General features: G+C 42.7%; 1 protein-coding gene across 2 annotated transcripts in view; it reads left to right on the top strand.

The window, feature by feature from the left end:
• VPS13D (vacuolar protein sorting 13 homolog D) overlaps positions 1–22,754 on the top strand; it is a 252,545-nt gene that overhangs the window by 176,077 nt on the left and 53,714 nt on the right. For both annotated transcript variants that reach the window (XM_083163091.1, XM_083163090.1), the window contains 2 exons: positions 538–670; positions 1,770–1,965. In XM_083163091.1, coding sequence (XP_083019217.1) covers positions 538–670; positions 1,770–1,965 — 329 coding nt within the window. The remainder of the gene's footprint in view (positions 1–537; positions 671–1,769; positions 1,966–22,754) is intronic.

Raw genomic sequence — 22,754 nt, 5'->3', positions numbered from 1 at the left:
CATTCTCATAAATGATATCGTTCAGTGTTTATCAATGGGTCATTCCTGCCGCATATCATACAGAGTGCGGATCGTAAGCGCAATGGCAGATTATTTTGTGCGGCTGCAAATCAAATAAAGACATTAGCGATCATTATAAAAGTTTCTCAAACTGGCATTACAGTCCAAGTTTTAAGGCTATCCATGCTTGAGTTCAGATGGTTAAATCAAATTTTCTGAGATACTAATGTAGTCACCTGTGCTCATGCATGGGTAGCCTTAAAACCTGGACTGCGATGTTGGGAAACTGCTACAAAAGGTAGAGCGGCAGATAACTTTTAGATTAAATAGATCTTTTTTTTTTTTTTTCACCACGGTTCCTTACTATAGACTAATGTACTATGTAATATCTGTTCAGCCATATTTACATTGGAAAATTGTACGTTTATTATACTATAGTAATCGCCATTCTGAAAAGTAATCCTGTTAATAATGTTGACCCAAAACGTTCTGTCTGGAATTCACATTGAGACACAATACTGTCCTTTCTGGTTGCAGTTTGCCGGAACCCTCTCTGACGGATTAGGAAAGACGATGGACAACAGACACCAGACAGAGCGAGAGTACATTCGTTATCATGCAGCTACGAGCGGGGAGCATCTGGTTGCTGGGATTCACGGACTCGCTCACGGTATGATGCTGAAGGACCTGCTCAGGAGTAAATAAAATGATTAAACAAATGCACCATTATGGGGCCTACACACAGGGAGATGTTCTGAGCGATGATAGATCACTAGGAACGCTCAGCAAGATCAATCAGCACACAGTGATGTGTCATCGCTGAGTGATCTGTCAGGGCCACTGTTCTCCGCTGAGAACATAGCCCTGCCCGGTTATTAACTAAATTTATCCAGCATCATAGCTGTGCTATAGGGCCGTGTATTGCTATGGCCCCTACACGCTCAGCGATTTAGGGGCTAGTTCTAAGTGATCTAATGAGATCGCTCAGAAAATGCCCTGAAATCGTCCCAAATGTATTATTATACATAAAAAAGAGAGACCTTGGCGATAGCAGAAATGCTGCACTGCCTTAGGTACCAAGTAATACCAAGGAACCCCACAGCTTGCCAACACTTCAATGATGTGTCGTAACATCACCGGCCCCCGTCGCAACTTAAGCTGCATGTCACAAGGAGGCCACAGTTTGGGCAGTGTTCAGTGTGGCTGGTGAGGGGGTTAAACGGTGGGGATCACCGAAAACAAGCGACCCTCACCCTTTAATCCCTGCACTGTCCACTCACTGTATTCAATGTTCCAGGGGAACCCTCGCTGTCAGATGGCGGCAAGGATTCCCCCAAACAGTGAGGTTCTTGGCTAATTCAGGGAGCCCGCTGCATTTAGCCACAAGCCTCGCTGTTTTGGAGACCACGAGGTGGAACCGGCGTCTGCAGGGGGTCCGTTGGATACTGACCGTGCGAGCTGTGACAGCGAGTAGTTGGCACAGCTCACTGTCACAGCTCGCAAAAAGCTTTGAATATACCATTAAGTTGCATGCTCCTCATGTGCAGAAGTGTGGAAACTCTGAATTAGCCCCTTAGTTCTGGCTTATAGGACCCGTTCATAGCCTAGAACGGCATAAACGTAATACAGTACAGAGATGTGTGGCTTCTTAATGTTACTATATGATCACAGCACTACTCAATGTCTTGTATTGAGCATATAAGGTACAGCTGAGTGCTTAACACATAATGTGACAGGTGAATTGTAACTGTCCCCCCCCCCCTCTGCAGGAATTATTGGTGGGCTGACAAGTGTGATCACCTCCACGGTGGAAGGTGTGAAAAATGAAGGTGGACTCAGTGGCTTCATCTCCGGCTTGGGTAAAGGTCTGGTTGGAACTGTAACGAAACCAGTGGCAGGTGCACTGGATTTTGCATCGGAGACAGCCCAAGCAGTGAGAGACACCGCCACGCTGAGTGGCCACAGGTCAGTACCAGTATTAGCAATGAAAGGTGTTCATCGACCACACAGTTCTCCTGGTGGTAGGTTGTGACCTCCACATGAAAAAGTTCTAGGGCTTGTCTGAATCCCACCATGGCACAATATTGACCTATTTATCAAATAATGTTTGCCCCCTGAGTGTACCATGGAGGAACTGAAGCACAATATCTCCATACAGATGGGTCCTCATACATATCTAGCCTCCATATGCCAAGCGGAGCGAGATGTCTGGTACAAGTGAACCTCCAAGTCCCATTCAACTCTGCTAGCGTTGGCAGCGGCTTCACCTGGTGAGGTTACACCCGATGCGCAATGTTCCCCCAGGCGCACTGGGCCATAAAGGTGGTGTGGCCTAATTTAAAGGGGAATTGCCCCAAGCAGAACTCTGTTCTGTCACTGAAGGGGCGTACCTAGCATCCCCAGAGATTCTGGTTGCCCCCTGAGACTGAGCTGCCTGTATTGCTCTGTGACAGGAGCCGTGTCCTGCCTGAGCATATCACACTGCACACACGTGGCTCCTGTCACTGCAGTAGAGCCAGCATTTTTGTGACACCCGCCCCGAGAGTGGTACCACGGTGCAGGCCCCACCACCCGCACCCATCTTGCAAGGCCACTGATCATTGGGTGTCTTTTTACAGCAGTGATGTATGTGGACACATCTGTATAGTAACTAGAATCCATGTATGACCATGACATGTACTGCAAGTCACTTTTTGTTTGTTTTATTCCTGCTGTTTCTGTACGATGCTGCGGACTTCTTGTGGAGCCATATAAATAAAGCATAATAATTATTAGTGGGCCCTGCAGAGCTGCAGATTTTCACAAATAGGGATGGCCATCAGTGTGTGAACCTTGACAGTATAAAACCATCTGCAAGGGGAACCATTGATGGTTTCACCCATCAGTTGTCATCAACTCTTTAGTCATGGGCTGCTGGCCAATCAAAGCCTAGGCATGGGGCTTCACAGCTGAATTGGGAGTGGGGGTGGAGCTATGCTCTTGTAAGTCAGCATTTTGTAGCTCCCCCCCCCCCCCCCCCAAAAAAAAATACATTGGGCAGTACTGTGCAATAGATTAAGGAAACCATCTGGTTCTCCCCCATTGGGTGGTACTGTGCCAATCGTTAGAGGGAATCCATCTGGTTCTCTCCAATTGGGCGGTACTGTGCCATCGATGGTAGGAAACCATCTGCTTCTCCTCCATTCGATGGCAAAGCCATGGATGGAGGGAAACCCATCTGGTTCTCTTCCATTGGGTGGTAGTACCATCGATGGAGGGAAACCATCTGGTTCTCTCCCATTGGGTGGTACTATGCCATCGATGGAGGGAAACTATCTGGTTCTCCTACCATAAATTGTAAAAATATTCAAAAGTATATATAGAGTATACCACTGAAGTGTTTGAGACTCTGAGAATATGTAGGTAGCTGCATAGACTCACGAGGATGAGTTGTTGCACAAAACAGCATGCTGCCTCTGCAACGGTAAATGCATTTTCTTATGTACAAAGATAAATTAATATTTGCTAGAATGTTTCTCTCCAGTAATTTACTGGTAAACTGATGGACTTCATAATCCTGGCCGTTGGTTCAGTTTACAACATGGCGTCCTCCATTGTGAGTAGGTGACGGCGGTGGTACACGTTACGGACTTTCTCACTTTGTTTCCTTGTGTCCATTCCAATGAATACTTATATATAAATGCTACATACTATATTTACCACACATACATTGACTAAGTAGGAAAGAGATGTTAAAAAAAAAAAGTGAGAGAATCTTGCAAGGAGGTGGGAAATGGAGGACAACAAAGTGTGTTCACTTCACTTGGCAGTGCTGCAAAATAATCCCCTCAGGCATTTCTTCATTCCTCAGCTATGTGTGGTTTGGAATCCAATTCTTCTACTGCTCCAAAATGATTCTTTGCTGGCTCCGACGGCTGTTTGTCAAGCCACGGTCATTTTTATTTATTTTTCTCCTCGCAGGAGTACATCTCTGCCAGGCCTTTTTTTGTTTTCCAGCAGCTTGATTTATAAAGTGCCCACAGGGCCTACAAAATGTCACACAAGATTTTTAACATAAATAGAATTTTAAGTCCCCAACACAGGCGGAATGAAAGAGAGAGCCCACTTTTCAAATTCCACAGCGGAGTCAAACAGAGTACAAAGTTTACAGTGGAAAATGTGTCTGGATGTAGTGCATTCTCTACAGTTGTGCAATTGCCAGCAGCATAGACCTCACAGCAGTAAAATATAACAAAACAAAAAAGAAAACAAAAATTGTGGTGAATGTACAGAAAAGGATCTGACAACATGTCTAAGAAAAAAAAAAGTGCTTTCTACTGGTATATTGTATATTGAAAGAGAGTTGAAGATTAGCACATAGATGAAGAGGGTCACAAACTTTTTTAACTTCTGCTACTAGAAATGGTTGTGGTATAATTTGTTGACTGTGATCATTTGTACCCAGATGATATGTCGACATTTTTAACTGTTGACTAGCCATCAAAGGTGGTTTAATGGTCTCTCATCTTCTCCCAGCGGTTTCAGTTCTGGGTCAGACATCAGAGGGACCAGCGGGTTTTGTAAGCATCTTCCCACTATTCCTAACCCTAATCCTTACCCATAACCCTCCCCATAGTGTCTAACCTCTGACCACAGCGTAACCCTTTATGGGCCCTAACCTTAACTATCCTCAGACTGTCTACAATTTCACATGGCAAAAGTTGACCATTCTTGGCACAGTCCAATCGACCGTTTTACTATGTCACCCTTCTAAAATCAACTTTTTTGCAACATGGTAACTGTTGACCATGTGATCAATGCCCCTATGTTTCAATGGAACAAATGGTACAGCACATTTATTCATATTTTGTGTAGAATGAATAAAGTTATTTGTTAGGTTATTTTATTGCAGTTTAAATACTTAAAATTCCGTGTACACATGGTGATGAAGAGACCGGCCTTGTCTAGAGCATGTGTAATAGGCTTGCATGATGCATAACTTCAAGAAAACATCCCCAGGAAATTATTTTAATTATTAATTAATATGAATTAAGTCAATTGGCACAATTTTCAGATAGACAAAACCATGAAAATGTTGCATGGGAGAAACCATAAAAAGCCTGTATAAACCCCCTAAAAAAAATGCCCAATAATTGTGCTTTAGCAAACCACTGAAGAATATTTAGAGCCGTGGTGACTGGTGATGAACAAGCCCTTTCATTTACGGCAGGCATGTCCAAACTATGGCCCTCCAGCTGTTATGAAACTACAAGTCCCATCATGCCTTGCCACAGTTTTGCTATTAGGCAATACTAAAATTATGGCAAGACGCGCTGGGATGTGTAGTTTCACAACAGCTGGAGGGCCACAGTTTGGACATGCCTGATTTACGGCCTATGTGTATTCCAAATTGGAATCATGAATTTCACCACTGTGTATTGATTTGAAAAGGTAGGAGACCGCAGCATGCCAAATCCAATCGCTTCCTAAGAAATCGGCAAGCTGGGAAACATGCGGCCTTTGTAGATATATGTAGTCTTTTATTTCACCTGCATTGAAGTAGCCTGCATGAAGTGAGAGAAGTATCCCGTCATATACCAGACCTGACACCTGAATAGTTTTGCACGGTTGCGAAGTGGGTTTTGTACTTGTGGTCACAACAAGGCCGCTGATAGGTCAGTGAGCTATTAACTCTGCATCTAGTTGTGGACTTAAGATAACAAGTCAATATTTGTATCTTCGCGCTTTACTTAAGTTGGGAATACCTTTTGTAGAACCAATCACTTATACTGCAAAAAAGTTAGGTTCAGGGCCACAAAGCATCGTCAATTCTCTGTTACAATTTGTTCTTCCATTGTTACATTGTGTACAAAGACATATTTATGGTATATAAGTGGCTGGCAACCGCTTTACAGCAGCTGTAAATTGAGTTCTCCAGACCATGTTGATATGTCTTGCCGAGAATTACAGCTTTGCCTTTTTCTAGGCTTCAAAAGCCTTGTTTTTAATGAAAGGACTTTTCCTTCTGTTTGGCTGAACTCTTAAATATCCCCCAACCCTCCAAAGCCCAGAACAATACATTTCTCATTATAGCCGGGTTTCCTGTGGAAAAAAAAAAATCTGGATAAAATAACTGTCTTAAGGGAACATGATTCAACCAGGTTTTTTTTTTTATAGTCTTGAAAACTTATTTATGAACAATAATACGGTATGTACAGCCAGCATCTTCTGATGTCATCACCTCAGCCTCCAGTACGAGAACCCCATCGGAACAGGGAAGAGGGTAGAGTTTCTGCAAATCGGACTCAACGTAGAAAACCTGTTGAATGTATTTCAACCCGGTCCGTGGACAAAATAGTATATGCCTTCAATCAGGGGAACAGAAATGGAAAAATGCGTTTAGGGCCACCTTTTGCAGGTTATTTTTAAATGACATTAGCAAGTTTAGCAAAAATAATTTAGCTTTTTTTTTGAGTTGAAGCTTGCTATTTGTGGAGAACGTGGAGTAATCCGGTGGATCAAGTGTGAAGGTTTTGCAAGACATTTAAGGGCTGAATCATTACCGGTACAAAGGAAATGGTGTGATGCCGATTACGCCAAGGCGGCGGTTGCTACAGATTTGTCATATTACATCATTGCTGCAGTCACACCAAACAGCCTCTTCACACTCTGATAGCTTTGGCACAAATGCGTCTTAGCCGCGATATGGACAATGGCAGTCCCATTGCTCGGGACCTATCCGCTCCCTCTGGCGTATTAAGGCTAGATGTATGAGGACACATCTGTATAAATGGTTTAAGAAAATGGATGTTCTTGCTGTATTATACAGTAGCTATACATTTCTGGGTCTAAGGCTAGAGTTCATACGTGGCCGGCGAAACGTTGTGTGTCAGCCTATCCGGCCTAATTCAGGTTGGGTTGCTAATCAGACAAATAGCCGTTGACTTCCCATAAAAAAAAGGATACTTTTTATCTGGGTAAATGTGAGTACTGAAGGTCTTCCACTAATCTTCAAATGACAGGGGCTGGAGGTATGAGCGCTGACAAAAGAGGCCCACCCCAAAAAAAACGCCTGGACATTCCTGCATTTTTTTCAAAAACACTCCGAAAACTCCATGTTTCCGCCCAAAAATGCTGGCTTCCTGTCAATCAAACTACTGCGATATGTGACCGGAAATTCCTTCGCAAATTGTTGTTCGATACTTGGCCGGATTGCTTATTTTGTAAAGAACGATTTATTCTGAATTGGGCCCATTGCACTTTTCTCCACTGTCTGTAGATGGCTGAAAAACTTTCATAAAAAATATATGAAAGTGCCTTGATGTAAGTCTGTTGTTAATTCCCCCTGCATTTGTTCTCACAAAGACAGTTTTTAGGGAGGCTGTAATTTGTTAAGGAATGGTTATGAAAACGACCATATTGAGATTTATTTTAGACATGCAAACCGTAAGCTATGTGTCAATACCCTTTACCCTGCCATCCGCTGCTGCCTTATGACTTGTTCATTAAGAGCAGTTGAAAGACATGCTGATATGAATGTTGCCGTTAGATATTTTAACACATCAGTACTGTGTAACTCATCCCAAGCTATTTCATCACAGTTTAAGGTTGTTGCTTTAACACTGATATTTTTCTTGAGACAGAGACAATGTTTTAAAAAGCAACACATGTTTTAAATGTGAATGTTCTTAAAACATAACCCTAAGAATAAAACAAACAGGGTTTCAACAGCACATAAATAATTGATGAATTCCGTAGAGGACAGCATCGTTTTTTAGGATTCCTCTGCATAGGGGTATCGCTGGGTCATGGCACACACTGCTGTCAGCAGTGCCCTGGCCAGTGGAAAGTAGCCAGATTATATCGGCGTTCCCAGTATTCTCCATACATGCCTGACACTGGTAGTCTTTGTTCTAGTATATTATTACGCTACTGGTCAGTTAATGAGGCAAGTAACGTGCCTTTGGCTGGGTTGCTCTACAGCCCATGGAGCACCTTCATAGTGGAAGTTACAAAATATTCTACTTTGTGATCATCCTTACCGTTAATTATTTATATACAGCCAATCACATTATGCAACACTTCTGTGGAGTAACGGGCAGGACAGGGATGTAGAATGTAAGCTCTCGCGAGCAGGACCCTCTCTTCTCATGTGCATTTTTTAGAATATATCTCTGCCACCCTGATAATTGCATCAGTGTCCTGTCCCCTGATGGAACTGTCTGTATTTACTGTGTACTTGTCCTAAATTGCATTGTACTGTAATTCGTTCTTTTCTTGTTTTTCACTCATTTATGTATTGTCAGGCACTGAGGAACCCTTGTGGCGCCATAATAAACAGTAGCAATATGTTCAACTTTCTCTGTCACCACTCTGTCATTGGTACAAGTACACTACAGTTGAGGTAATCATCTTGGTATGCAATGACAGTTTGTGTATCCAGACACCCATTAACAGGGACAGTGATGTCACTAGGGGCAGTGGCGTAAGTATAACGCCGCCGACATCGGGGAGGCGCTGACTAAGTGTGGGGGAGGTGGCACCCCGTACCTGGGCAGCGTGAAGTGCCAGCACTGCAGTGTCCGGGAACTGAAGAGCTGAGAGCAGACACTGTGGACGGACAGCAGCGGCCTATCTTTTGAATTTTCAAACTCTGCCGCCACTGTCCATCCGCAGTGTCCGCTCTCTGCGCTTCAGTTCCTGGACACTACAGACACCACACCCCTCAGTTCCCGCCACACCCACAGCACCCGGGTGTTGGTACTTCAGGCTGCCCAGGTGCGGGGTACCACCTCGCCTCCCCCTGCCTATATCTGTCCCAGCCACAGGGTCTTAACTGGGGGGGGAACCGAAATTTTCATCATTTATTGTTATACCACTGACTAATGGGCAGATGTATTAAGCCTGGAGAAGTGATAAAGTGGAAGGCGATAATAGCCAATCAGCTCCTGTAATTTTTTTTCGAACCAAGCCTGTAACTTGACAGTTAGGAGCTTATTGGCTGATGCGTTGTCACCTTCTACTTTAGCATTTCTACAGGCTCAATACATTCTGCCCCTGGATTAAAGAGAGTTCCAGTATAACACACATACAACTACAGAACCCAAATACTTTTATTATTCCCCCCCATACAATACTTACTTATTACTCCATACTCCAAAACACAGACACTCCTGAAAATCACTCAGTACCAACATCATAACATTATCCATAACCAAAAGCATTTGGAAGAACGAATAAAGATGTGCAGGCCACATACAAAAAAAAAAAAAAAGTGAGGACATTGCATTTGCAGATGAAAGAAAAGGTAATGCTGATGATAATCTCTGAAAAATTATATCTCTATTAATAATCCAAATACTTTTCCTGTTGTAAACTATTTCTCTTCTGATAGAGGCATCTCTTCAGATAGCATTACAATTAAATTAATATATGCCAAATGACTCCATCAACGCGTTTCATCTAAATCTTAGGTCAGCACACACATTTTAGGTTTAACTCTGATTAAGTATTTAAGTGCCTCTATATAAAAAAATATATACTACTGTATAAAATGAGGTTTTTGTAAGATATAATTACAGGGACAAACACTTTTTGAAAGTACATTATCGAGGAATTGTGAAGGTTCCAGACGTGTGCACTAAAGATATTATTTGCATATATAGTATCTGTGCTTGATGTGGTTAGGTTTTCTATTTCTTAACAGTTTCTTATATAGCGCATCAAATTCTGTGGCAATTTACAATTGGAGACAGTGATACAGCAAACTGGGTATTTATTTACAGACCGCTAAAAAAGTAGAAGGGCCCTGCTCTTTCCTTTTCAGGACAGAGGTTTGGAGAAGACACAGATGTTTTATGCTGGTGGTTGGCTGCACATAGATAGCTGTGAATTCTGATGCATAGTAATATATACTGTAAGCAATATAGTAGTGTACTTCCACATGTGACTTATGTGGAAAAAAACAGTACACAAGATACACAAAGAGAAACATAAAATAGAGCTGTGGTGTAACAAAAATAGGCTATAATAAAAAAGGGTAATGAGTACAAAGCTTAAAAAAGTTTTTCAGTGAGATGAAAAAAAACCACAAAAAGTCCAACTTGCTCTATAGCAGTCCAAATATGGATAAAGCAATAGGTGAGGTGGAGGCCGCAATGTGTTTCGTCCCTATGGGTATTCTCCTGCTCCCTTTTGGGACGAAACGCGTTGATACCTCATCTATTGCTTTATCCATATTTGGGCAAGTTGGACTTTTTTTTTTTTATCTCACTGAAACCCTGTGATATCAGCCAACCCCTTTTCTTTTCATATCTCTCCCCATCTGTATTTGATTTTATTATGTTATATAGACTTTCTTTAAAGACAAACAATAACCCTTAAGCCCCTCTATGCTCATGGGCAATATCGGCAGTGTTTTCCTGAATTCCTGGGCAAATGATATTTAGTGTATACACTGAACAATATCGTTCAGTGATGTCACCTGGCCCCCACTGACATCATGTCTCGTTAATGATCTACTCAGCATTGGGCATGCTGCACAGAGGATGGGGGAGGGGCATTTAGGATGCACAGAAGCACACATCATTAACATAATTAAGCATATCGAACAAGTGATTTCTTTAAAAGATATCGCTCAGAAGGGGCAAAATTTGTGCTATCTGTTGAACAGTCTAATGTGTATGGGGCTCTATTCTGTGCTATTGAAAGATCGCTTAAAAATCCTTAATAAAAAGTCTAACCATTTGTACTCACACTCCATCACATTGGAAGGGGTCTGGCAAGCAACAGTTTTTAAATCAATCCATATACTGTTGAGGCGTGGACTTTGGATTCTTCAGCATATTTAAACCACTCCAATCTGGCTGTTTGCTGCATGTTTTGGATCATTGTTTTGCTGGAATATACATTTTTCCTGAATCATTGATCTCTTGCTAACTGCAGCTGGTTTGTTTTTATCTCACGTGTTCTAATTTGCCCTTTATTCTGACAAATGTACCAGTCTCTGAAGAAGAGACTAATCCCAATAAGATTATGCTCCCTCCACCATGCTACATGCTTGCTATACAGGTCCGTGGTTGCTGCATATGGATAGGGTTACCACCATACTGCCTCTCAATAAAGTCAATGGTTCCAACCTTGGTCTCCTCAGATTGCAGATTTTTCCGCTGGACTGTGTTGTGGGTTACCCGCACAATTTCTAAGTGTGCTTTGTTCTTGCCGAGTAAATTTATGGGAAGTCAACAAAAGAAAATCAAAGATTTCAGAAGTTTTTGGCTGGTTTCCTCATGGAGGCTTTTTCCCACCTCTACTGTAGAAGGTTTTAATTCTGTAGAGATGGCATAGACCTTTTGTGGTTCCTCACCCAAATGCTCCGTTTTGCAGACATATATAAGGTGTGCCTAAATAAAAAGTAGACTTTTGCTGTAGTGGCGTTGTATCTATCCGCAGTGGGTTAATGTGGACTTTTCCCCATTTGCGCATGTTTAATGAATGGCTTCGCCTCAGTTTCTTCTGGAAAGATGCGTAATGGATTCCTCCAGATCAGTGCAGAAGGCAAGCATGCTTCAGAAATTTATCACAGGATGAAGGCATGTACTGACAGCAGTTTCTCGCGTAGTGCACCATATTCCAGTGATGTCAGCGGTATGAGGCGGGATGCAAAAACATCATGGACTTGTAATGGCCCGGGAAAGTCATGATCGGTTTCATTATCGACAAAGAACGACCTCTACTCATTGACTGGAGGAAGAGTTCATGCTGAATGGTACTGCAAGATGTTGCTGAGGGTGTGTAACAGGCCAACAAAAACAAGCAGAGAGGCAGCTGGATTGTGTTGCTCCAGGACAATGCTAGGCCATATATGGCCAATAAGATACTTGACCTGCTGGCAAAATTTTGATGGGAGGTCCTGAAACATCCTCCATACAGCCCTGATATCTCCCCATGTGACTCCCATAGCTTTGGCCCCTTAAAAAAAAATCAATGAAAGGTCAACGGTCAAGTTCCTATTAATCCAGCACAAGCTTCCATCCTTAAATCACTGGGCATTTTTAAGAGAACTCACCGTGGCAGCCGAGGGAATCGAAGCCATAAACCTCCTATCAACTGTAACCATCTAAGTAACCGGTCATCAGTCTCTCCAATTTCAAATAGGAGACAAATAGAAGCAGTACCCAACAGACGACCCTGTGCTTTGAAGTACAGATCTGTAAATTCTCACTCTGTGAATGACTTCCAAGGTGCCAACACACACTACTTAAAGAAAATTGCAGGCCCTCGGGTATGTCCCATCAGGTCCGTCCTTTGTAATGCCAGATCTATAAAAAACAAGACTGCTACAATTGCTGACCTTATCGAATCGTCAGATATAGCCTGTATTACTGAGACTTGGCTGGATGAAAATGCAGCACCTATCCTGGAAGCTGCAGTTCCAACAAACTACTCTGTTATTCACAACCCCAGACTGGACTGCAGGGGAGGCGGGGTGGCCATCTGCTTTAAAAAAGAACTAAAACTTAGGGTCTGCCCAATGGAAATGACTCACTCATTTGAGTGCATTGTTGCCCAGAGTTCTGCACAATTAGGTTTCAGAGTACTTCTCATCTATCGCCCCCCTGGAGATGGAAAGACATTTCTACAAGAGTTTGCAGATATTGTTGCTGGGCTAGTTCTGGAGCACCAAAGATGGCTCATCCTCGGGGATTTCAATGCATGGGTCGATGATGAGCTTTCACGCCTTGGCCAAGATCTCATGTGCACAATGAATGCTCTCGGGCTCACTCAAGTCATCCCCTCTGCTACACATAAAAGTGGCCACACTCTTGATCTTGTCTTCCAGATTGGACTAGAAGTATCTGACCTAAAGATAAACCCAGTCACATGGTCAGACCACCACTCAATATGGTTCTCAGTCGCAACCCCTCAAAATAGATCTGTGCCCATGGAATTGACCAAATATCGCCCAAGGAGGGCTATGACTCCTCAGGCCATGGCAGCTAACTTGAACCTCTCAGCAGTGATGGGGACCTGTAAAGATCCATGTTCCCTAGTCCATTTTTATAACAGGGCTGTGACAGAGGCACTGGATACTATAGCCCCATTGCGTATTCGACCCTGCAAACCACACCATCAAGCTCCCTGATTTGACAACAGTATTCGTGATCTCAAGAAAAGGGGTCGTATACTTGAAAGACGATGGAGGAAGACAAACCTGGCAGAGGATAAATTAAATCTAATCAAACACATTGGAATATACCAATCAACAATCACCCGCAAGAAAACAGTGTTCCTTTCAAATGAGATCATGACAGCAAAAAATAGGCCCGCTCAGCTTTTCCGTACAGTGGAGATGCTTTGCAAACCAGCATGCCTGCAGCCTGATGTAACCCTCTCGCAGTCAAGATGCAATGAGTTTGCTAAATTCTTTGCAGATAAAGTATCTATCATCCGGGCTGGAATCCCCACAGTGACACCAAAGGAGTTCCAACAGACCAAGCCTACCAGTTTAAGACACTTGCCTTCATGGGACATCTTTGACCAAGTGGATGTACAATACATTGCTGGAATTTCCAGACTGTTGCGTCCCTCCTCCTGTGATCTGGACCCTGCCCCATCCAAGCTTCTTTTAGGGTGTATGGAAATAATCGGCCCTGCATTTGCAAAAATAGTTCAATGCTCTTTGCAGACAGGCGTTTTTCCCGAACCACTAAAGGAAGCAATAGTCAGACCACTTCTTAAAAAATCTAATTTAGACCCTGACTGCATGACCAACTACAGGCCAGTATCAAATCTTCCTTTTCTAAGAAAGGTTATTGAGAAAGTGGTTGCAACTCAACTAGAGACCCACCTGTTAACCCATGACATTTATGATCCATTCCAGTCAGGATTCAGGAGAAGACATAGCACAGAAACAGCTCTGGTATGTGTGCTCAATGATCTTCTAAATGCAAGGGATAGAGGAGACTGTTCAATCCTAATCCTTCTGGACCTCTCTGCAGCATTTGACACCATTGACCATGGGATTCTAATTGAGCGCCTGAAGAATTTCTGTGGCCTGGGTGGCACAGTCCTTAGCTGGTTCAGATCATTTCTCGCTGGCAGGTCACAGAGTGTTGCATCGGGAGTATACTCTTCACCACCAGTGCCGTTGTCTTGTGGTGTCCCACAGGGCTCTATACTATCTCCCATGCTTTTTGCAGTATACATGCTTCCACTTGGTGACATAATCAGACGTCACGGCCTGGTCTACCACTGCTATGCAGATGATACCCAACTGTACCTGTCCTTTGCTCCAGGCACCGTTAACACAATAACAACCTTAAATGGCTGCCTAGCTGAGCTCCAGGAGTGGATGAGTGCCAGTTGGCTGAGACTGAACCCAGATAAAACAGAAGTCCTGATGATAAATCACAGGACAAGACGGCAGCATAGCCAACTGACAGGTCTTAAGCTGGGGGGCACAGCACTAAAAAACTCTGATCATGTGCGGAATCTTGGTGTTGTCCTGGATAATGGCCTGACACTTAAACATCAGGTGTCAGCCACAATCAAATCCTCATTCTTTCATCTGAGAAACATAGCCAGAATCAAGCATTTAATTCCCTCAGAAGACCTTCCTAAAGTCATACATGCATTTATATCATCACGACTAGACTACTGCAATGCTCTCTACCTGGGTCTTCCAGCAAAAGAATTGCACTGCTTGCAGCTGGTACAAAATGCAGCCGCCAGACTATTAACTAACCAGCCCCGCTCCTGCCACATAACTCCCATTCTCTACGCCCTTCACTGGCTACCTGTAAAATGGCGAATCGTTTTCAAGATTGGCTTACTCACTTTCAAGGCCCTACATGACCAGGGCCCAAGGTACCTGCAACAGCTGCTGATCCCTTACTGTCCTACTTGATTACTACGATCCACTGAAGAAGGGCTACTAACAGTACCCAGAATCTCCCTGAATTCATCTGGGGGTCGAGCTTTCAACTTTGCTGCTCCAACTCTGTGGAACTCTCTTCCTCGCACAGTGCGAGAAGCGCCCACTATAGAATCCTTTAAAAATAGACTAAAGACATATTTATTTACTCAAGCATTTCACTGACATCTACTGTTAAGCTTGTTTTGTATTTCGAGCTGTAAAGACAATGTGTGAAGCACTTTGAGTCCTATTGGGAGAAAAGTGCTATATAAATATCATTATTATTATTATTAACGGTTCACCTGTGACAGGGAAGTTCTGGACACCGTGGAATGTTGAATTTGTCAGCAAACCAGGATTTTCTACACTGAAGCCATCCACTCCCTTCCTATGCACTGGGATCGATGCATCAAATATTATTTGATTAAAATATTCTTTACATACAACCATAGTCTCCTTTTTTTATTTGGGCACACCTTGTATTGTATGCACTCAATACTGTCCCTTATTTCTTTGTTAGACTTCCCCAATGTCTTGCATCATCTTTTTTTAGTAATCTTATTCTCACTGCTCTTCAGTGGAACCGATTAAGTTCTTGTTGGGAACTTTTATTTATAAACTCCCCACATGCATCTGTATTTAACCGGAAATCAATTTAAACATTACAAAGGGGTGAATCATATTAAAGGGTCTTAGACTAAAGTAAAGGAAGATATAAAATGTTGTGTGGCATCTACACTAAAGCTATTTTTCCACATTTTAGGACAAACATTTTGGCTTTACAAATCATTTCAATTACAGAACACACATTTCATCTTTCATTTCCCATGTGTTTTAATTTCCTCAGAATCAGATTTTAAAAGCTAGTACTTTATAATTAATCTGTAACATTCATGGTCAGCGTTATACAGATGTTTGATATAGATAAAAGGTTATTAATTATGGGACTTTTTATTATGAATTTAATTTTCTATATATTGATAATTGCTTTTGTAATCATTATTGCATTCAACAAACCACCAAAAATTGTGTAACAGATTTCAACAAATCAAGACACAACATCTCTGCATTACATTCTAATTAAAAGGAAATGGGTATTAAAGATAGAATGATGATATTTTAGATTATGATAAAACACATACTGTAGTTAACTCTTGATGTTTTTGGTAAATGCTACAATATGTGGCCTATATTCAGATCTGATCGCAGTACAAATTGGTTTGGAAAATGGGCAAAACCATGTGCACTGCAGGTGGGGCAGATGTAACGTGCAGAGAGTGTTAGATTTGTGTAAGTTATTTTGTTTCTGTGCAGGGTACATTAAATACTGGCTGCATTATTTTTACACTGCAATATAGATTTCAGTTTCAACACACCCCACCCAAATTTAACTCTCTCTGCACATGTTACATCTGCCCCAACTGCAGTGCACATGGTTTTGCCCATTTTCCAAACAAATTTGTACTGCAATCAGATCTGAATAAGGGCCTGTATTTGTGTTAATACTGTAAATAGAATAGTACAGAGGTGCGGATGGCCAAACATTCAACGCTATTGGGCAGTTGGTCGGATATGGTAACCTGTTGCCCTAAAACGAGCCTAATTAATAACTGAAACATTGTTGGAAGATCTATCAGGGTTCATTATTTGACTGCCATTCCATTGTCTGCTGTGTGTGTGATCAAGGTTCTTTCTCCTTTCTGTTCTCCCTGGGGGCTCCATGCTTGATGCTAAGTGGGACTGAAATAGCTTGTTGCCAAGGGGGACCGAAGTAGCTAGTTTCCAAGGGGGACCGAAATAGCTCGTTGCCAAGGGGCACTGAAATAGCTTGTTGCCAAGGGGGACTGATATTGCTCGTTGCCAAGGGAGACTAATATTGCTTGTTGCCAAGGGGGACTAATCTTGCTCGTTGCCAAGGGGGGACTATTATTGCTCGTTGCCAAGGGGGACTATTATTGCTCATTGCCAAGGGGGACTATTATTGCTCATTGCCAGGGGGGACTAATCTTGCTCGTTGCCAAGGGGGGATAATCTTGCTCTTTGCAAAGGGGGACTAATCTTGCTAGTTGCCAAGGGGGACTAATCTTGCTCAGTGCCAAGGGGGACTAATCTTGCTTGTTGCCAAGGGGGACTAATCTTGCTTGTTGCCAAGGGGGACTAATCTTGCTTGTTGCCAAGGGGGACTAATCTTGCTTGTTGCCAAGGGGGACTAATCTTGCTTGTTGCTAAGGTGGAATATTATTGCTCGTTGCCAAGGGGTACTATTACTGCTCTTTGCCTAGGGGGACTACTATTGCTCGTTGCCAAGGGTGACTCTCTCCCCCCCCCCCCCCTTCCCCGCCCACCTGCCCTGTCCGCAGCTATTTTCACTTAAGTCTGCCGCTGGACCACTAGCCAAAATGCGCTTGCAGTTCAGCAGCCATCAATGCTGCTTCTGATTGGCTGCTGGACCCTAAGTGCCTATTGGCAAGCGGTCCAGCGACAGAGTTAATAGCGGTGGACAGGGCTCAGCGAAGCCGGGCAGAGCAGGGAGCAGGCGGGGGAGGGAGGGGGCTGCATGGCTCCGGCGCCCTTTGATGTCTCGGCGCCCGGAGCTCGTGCTCCGCCCTCCCTACGCCTCCTATATGTAATAAGTGAAAATAAGCATGTTCCCATAATAGACTGACTGGTGGGACAGGGGGTTAACGCAAATAAGCCCCTTGCGGGCTTGCACCCTGAGATCTTAACACGCTGTACAAAATGCCGCCTCCTGGGATAATGAGGTTCCTTGAGAACGAGGCACTGTGGAGTATAGCCAAAAATAAAGATAACTCTAAAGGACATGGCACCAGTGTGTATTAAATATCTGCTTCTGAGACTGCATAGGATAATGGACATACCTTTCTAGTGTGTCCATAAGAAAAAAGTTTGGTACCGTGTTAGCCAGTTGATAAGAAAAGTTTTATTGTTCCTCAGTGAGAAAAACAAAATAGCAATCTAGCAAATATGATACCTTTTAATGGCTAACAAAAATAAATGTTGTTAAAATGCAAGCTTTCGAGACTTCTTAGGTCTCTTCCTCAGGCATGGTATAACAAGGTGTGTGAAGAACCACATATATATACACAGCAGAGTAGGAACAAGATGTGATAGATGGACATTCTTAAGATCAAAACAAAACAAAATAACAGAATGAGCTTGTAAATTGAGTCCTTAATTGGTTTGTAGATAAGTAGTGTGAAAGTTTTATTGTCTCTAAGTTGATGACAGACCAGAGTTAGAGCTCCGATGCCCTCACTCTCTCTGGGCCAGTCTCCTCAGATGTTGTAGTGGGCCATAAATCCCTCGGATAGATTCAGTCCTGTGTTAAGGGTGTCAAACGTTGTCATTAATTTGTATTCCCAGACCCTCCTGTCTCTTTGTGATTTGAAATTTCCTTTTAGTATAATCACTTTCATATGATCCTGATTGTGTCCTGGGCTGCAGAAATGTTTGGCCACAGGAAAGTGTGTCTTTTTTTCTTTTATTGTGTGGCGATGGGACCTCATCCTTGCCTTAAGTTTTTGTCCTGTTTCTCCAACATACAGACCCCCAATAGGACATTTGGTGCACAGAATCAGGTACACTACATTGGTAGTAGAACATGTGAATGTCCCTGGGATCTTATAGTCCTGTTGTGTGTTGGGGATCCGTACACTGTCTGTAGTGAGGATATGGGCACAGGTTTTGCAGCTCCTTACATTGCAGGGATAGGTTCCTCTTTGTGTAATGGATGGCAGTGAACTTCGGATTATAATATTTTTCAGGTTTGCAGGTTGTCGGTAACATAGTAGTGGAGGGTCTGGGAATATTGTTTTCAGGCGGTCATCTTTGTGTATGATGTGATGTAGTTTTTTTGCAGTTTTTCTTAGCACCTCAAGCTGTGGGTTGTAGGTGACTACCAGGGGTACACGGTTGTTTCTTTCTCTTTCTTTATATTGGAGAAGTTGATTTCTGGGTATCCTGATGGCTCTGATAATCTGATCGTTGATTGATGTGGGATGATATCCCTGATTTAAAAAGGTCCCTTTAAGTTGTTTTAAGTGGACATCTCTATCTGCTGGGCTGGAGCAGATGCGATGATATCTGATGGCCTGGCTGTAGACAATGGATTTTTTGATGTGTTTCGGGTGGAAGCTGTCCCATCTGAGGTATGAAGGCCGATCCATGGGTTTTCGGTATAGGGTTGTCTGTATTGCGTTGTTTTGAATTGTTATAGTGGTGTCAAGGAAGTTTATCTCGGTATATGAGTAATTCATTGTCAGGTTTATTGTTGGATGAAATCTGTTAAATTTTTCATGGAAATGTATGAGTTCTTGTTCAGAATCAGTCCAGATGATCAGGATATCATCGATGTAACGGAAGTAAGCCAAGGGTTTGATTGAGCAGGATGCCAAGAAGTCACTCTCGAGTTTTGCCATGAACAGATTGGCGTATTGCGGTGCCATTTTACTGCCCATGGCGGTCCCGGTGCGCTGTAGAAATATTTCTTTGCCAAAGGAAAAATAATTGTGTGTAAGGATGAATTTTGTAAGCTGTGTTGCAGGACCAGAAGCAATCCCATTGGACTCAAGATATATCTGGCATGCTGTCAGTCCATCTTCATGGGGGATATTGGAATATAGGGATTCCACATCCATGGTGGCAAGGATGGCTCCATTAGGGAGGGGACCTAGGGTTGATAATTTATTCAGTAGGTCCGTGGTATCTTGGAGAAAGCTGGTTGTATGTCTCACCAGTGGTTTCAGGACACCCTCTACCCATCCTGAGATTTTTTCAGTGAGGGTTCCCACGCATGAGATGATTGGCCTCCCAGGGTTGCCGGGCTTATGTATTTTGGGAAGCATGTAGAATATTCCAATTCTGGGACTGTCGGGTATCAAGTCCAAAAGTTCTGTAGACTCTGCTGACAGCCCCCTGACAAGCCTTCTCAACTCCCTTAAATATTTTTGAGTTGGATCTTTGTCTAGTTTGGTATAGTATTGGATATCCATCAGCTGTCTATTTGCTTCCTTAGTATAGTCCGATGTGTCCATGATGACTATGGCCCCACCTTTGTCTGCAGGCTTGATGGTGATTTTCTTGTTGTTTCTTAAGGTGTGAATAGCTCTTCTTTCTTGCACACTGATGTTAAAGTATTCCTTTTTATGTTTTTCCAATATTGTTGACTGGACCACATTTCTAAAAGAGTCAATATATAGGTCCAAAATGGTACTGCGGCCAGGTGGTGGTGTCCAGACAGAACTCTTCTTGTGGACTGGTCTAATTTGTGTTTGGCTATTTGTAGGTTCTGTCTCCTCTCTGTCATGGAAGAACTCCTTCAGTCTTAGTTTCCTAAAATATTCTTCCATGTCACTACATAGTTCTGTTTTGTCGAGAGGCTTGGTCGGACAGAATGTAAGTCCTCTAGATAGCACACTGACTTCTACTTTAGTGGGTTTGTGAGATGACAAATTAATCACACAGTTAAATTTACCTGTGTCTTGCTGGGAGTTCTGTTCTATCCCTCCAGACTTGGGGTGGACTTTCTGTGTGCTTGAATAAAGTCCTGCTTTTATGCGAAGTCTGTGAAGTTTCTTTTTCTTGTTATTGATTAGACACAGCTGTAGTGTTTTATAATATTGTTGTAGTATCTGTATTGAGTCCTTTGTGAGGGAGCGCTTTAAAATTTGTATTTCCATTTGGACATTTCTCTTGGTGCTGTAGAAGACATGAATAAGGTGGTTTCGCAGTCTCTCAGAAGTCCTGTAGCAGAGATGATGTGCATATTGAGTTTTGTAGGTGTGCAGAATGGGGTTCTTAAGGCAAAGTCCTTTGGGGATTAAGTGTTCCTTCTTGCATCTGGTTAGAAAAAATAAGTTGCTGTCCAGTTGAGCCAGTTTCTTCAATAAACCTTTTAGTTCCATGTGTGTGCGGTACATTCTGGTATCCTCCATTTAGTCAAAAGAAAAAAGTTTGGTACCGTGTTAGCCAGTTGATAAGAAAAGTTTTATTGTTCCTCAGTGAGAAAAACAAAATAGCAATCTAGCAAATATGATACCTTTTAATGGCTAACAAAAATAAATGTTGTTAAAATGCAAGCTTTCGAGACTTCTTAGGTCTCTTCCTCAGGCATGGTATAACAAGGTGTGTGAAGAACCACATATATATACACAGCAGAGTAGGAACAAGATGTGATAGATGGACATTCTTAAGATCAAAACAAAACAAAATAACAGAATGAGCTTGTAAATTGAGTCCTTAATTGGTTTGTAGATAAGTAGTGTGAAAGTTTTATTGTCTCTAAGTTGATGACAGACCAGAGTTAGAGCTCCGATGCCCTCACTCTCTCTGGGCCAGTCTCCTCAGATGTTGTAGTGGGCCATAAATCCCTCGGATAGATTCAGTCCTGTGTTAAGGGTGTCAAACGTTGTCATTAATTTGTATTCCCAGACCCTCCTGTCTCTTTGTGATTTGAAATTTCCTTTTAGTATAATCACTTTCATATGATCCTGATTGTGTCCTGGGCTGCAGAAATGTTTGGCCACAGGAAAGTGTGTCTTTTTTTCTTTTATTGTGTGGCGATGGGACCTCATCCTTGCCTTAAGTTTTTGTCCTGTTTCTCCAACATACAGACCCCCAATAGGACATTTGGTGCACAGAATCAGGTACACTACATTGGTAGTAGAACATGTGAATGTCCCTGGGATCTTATAGTCCTGTTGTGTGTTGGGGATCCGTACACTGTCTGTAGTGAGGATATGGGCACAGGTTTTGCAGCTCCTTACATTGCAGGGATAGGTTCCTCTTTGTGTAATGGATGGCAGTGAACTTCGGATTATAATATTTTTCAGGTTTGCAGGTTGTCGGTAACATAGTAGTGGAGGGTCTGGGAATATTGTTTTCAGGCGGTCATCTTTGTGTATGATGTGATGTAGTTTTTTTGCAGTTTTTCTTAGCACCTCAAGCTGTGGGTTGTAGGTGACTACCAGGGGTACACGGTTGTTTCTTTCTCTTTCTTTATATTGGAGAAGTTGATTTCTGGGTATCCTGATGGCTCTGATAATCTGATCGTTGATTGATGTGGGATGATATCCCTGATTTAAAAAGGTCCCTTTAAGTTGTTTTAAGTGGACATCTCTATCTGCTGGGCTGGAGCAGATGCGATGATATCTGATGGCCTGGCTGTAGACAATGGATTTTTTGATGTGTTTCGGGTGGAAGCTGTCCCATCTGAGGTATGAAGGCCGATCCATGGGTTTTCGGTATAGGGTTGTCTGTATTGCGTTGTTTTGAATTGTTATAGTGGTGTCAAGGAAGTTTATCTCGGTATATGAGTAATTCATTGTCAGGTTTATTGTTGGATGAAATCTGTTAAATTTTTCATGGAAATGTATGAGTTCTTGTTCAGAATCAGTCCAGATGATCAGGATATCATCGATGTAACGGAAGTAAGCCAAGGGTTTGATTGAGCAGGATGCCAAGAAGTCACTCTCGAGTTTTGCCATGAACAGATTGGCGTATTGCGGTGCCATTTTACTGCCCATGGCGGTCCCGGTGCGCTGTAGAAATATTTCTTTGCCAAAGGAAAAATAATTGTGTGTAAGGATGAATTTTGTAAGCTGTGTTGCAGGACCAGAAGCAATCCCATTGGACTCAAGATATATCTGGCATGCTGTCAGTCCATCTTCATGGGGGATATTGGAATATAGGGATTCCACATCCATGGTGGCAAGGATGGCTCCATTAGGGAGGGGACCTAGGGTTGATAATTTATTCAGTAGGTCCGTGGTATCTTGGAGAAAGCTGGTTGTATGTCTCACCAGTGGTTTCAGGACACCCTCTACCCATCCTGAGATTT

Source organism: Crinia signifera, chromosome 19 (genome assembly GCF_055691185.1).
Source record: "Crinia signifera chromosome 19, ASM5569118v1, whole genome shotgun sequence".
In the NCBI taxonomy this organism is placed as follows: domain Eukaryota; kingdom Metazoa; phylum Chordata; class Amphibia; order Anura; family Myobatrachidae; genus Crinia; species Crinia signifera.
Note: the sequence above shows the minus strand (reverse complement) of the source record. Positions and strands in the feature narration are given on the sequence as shown.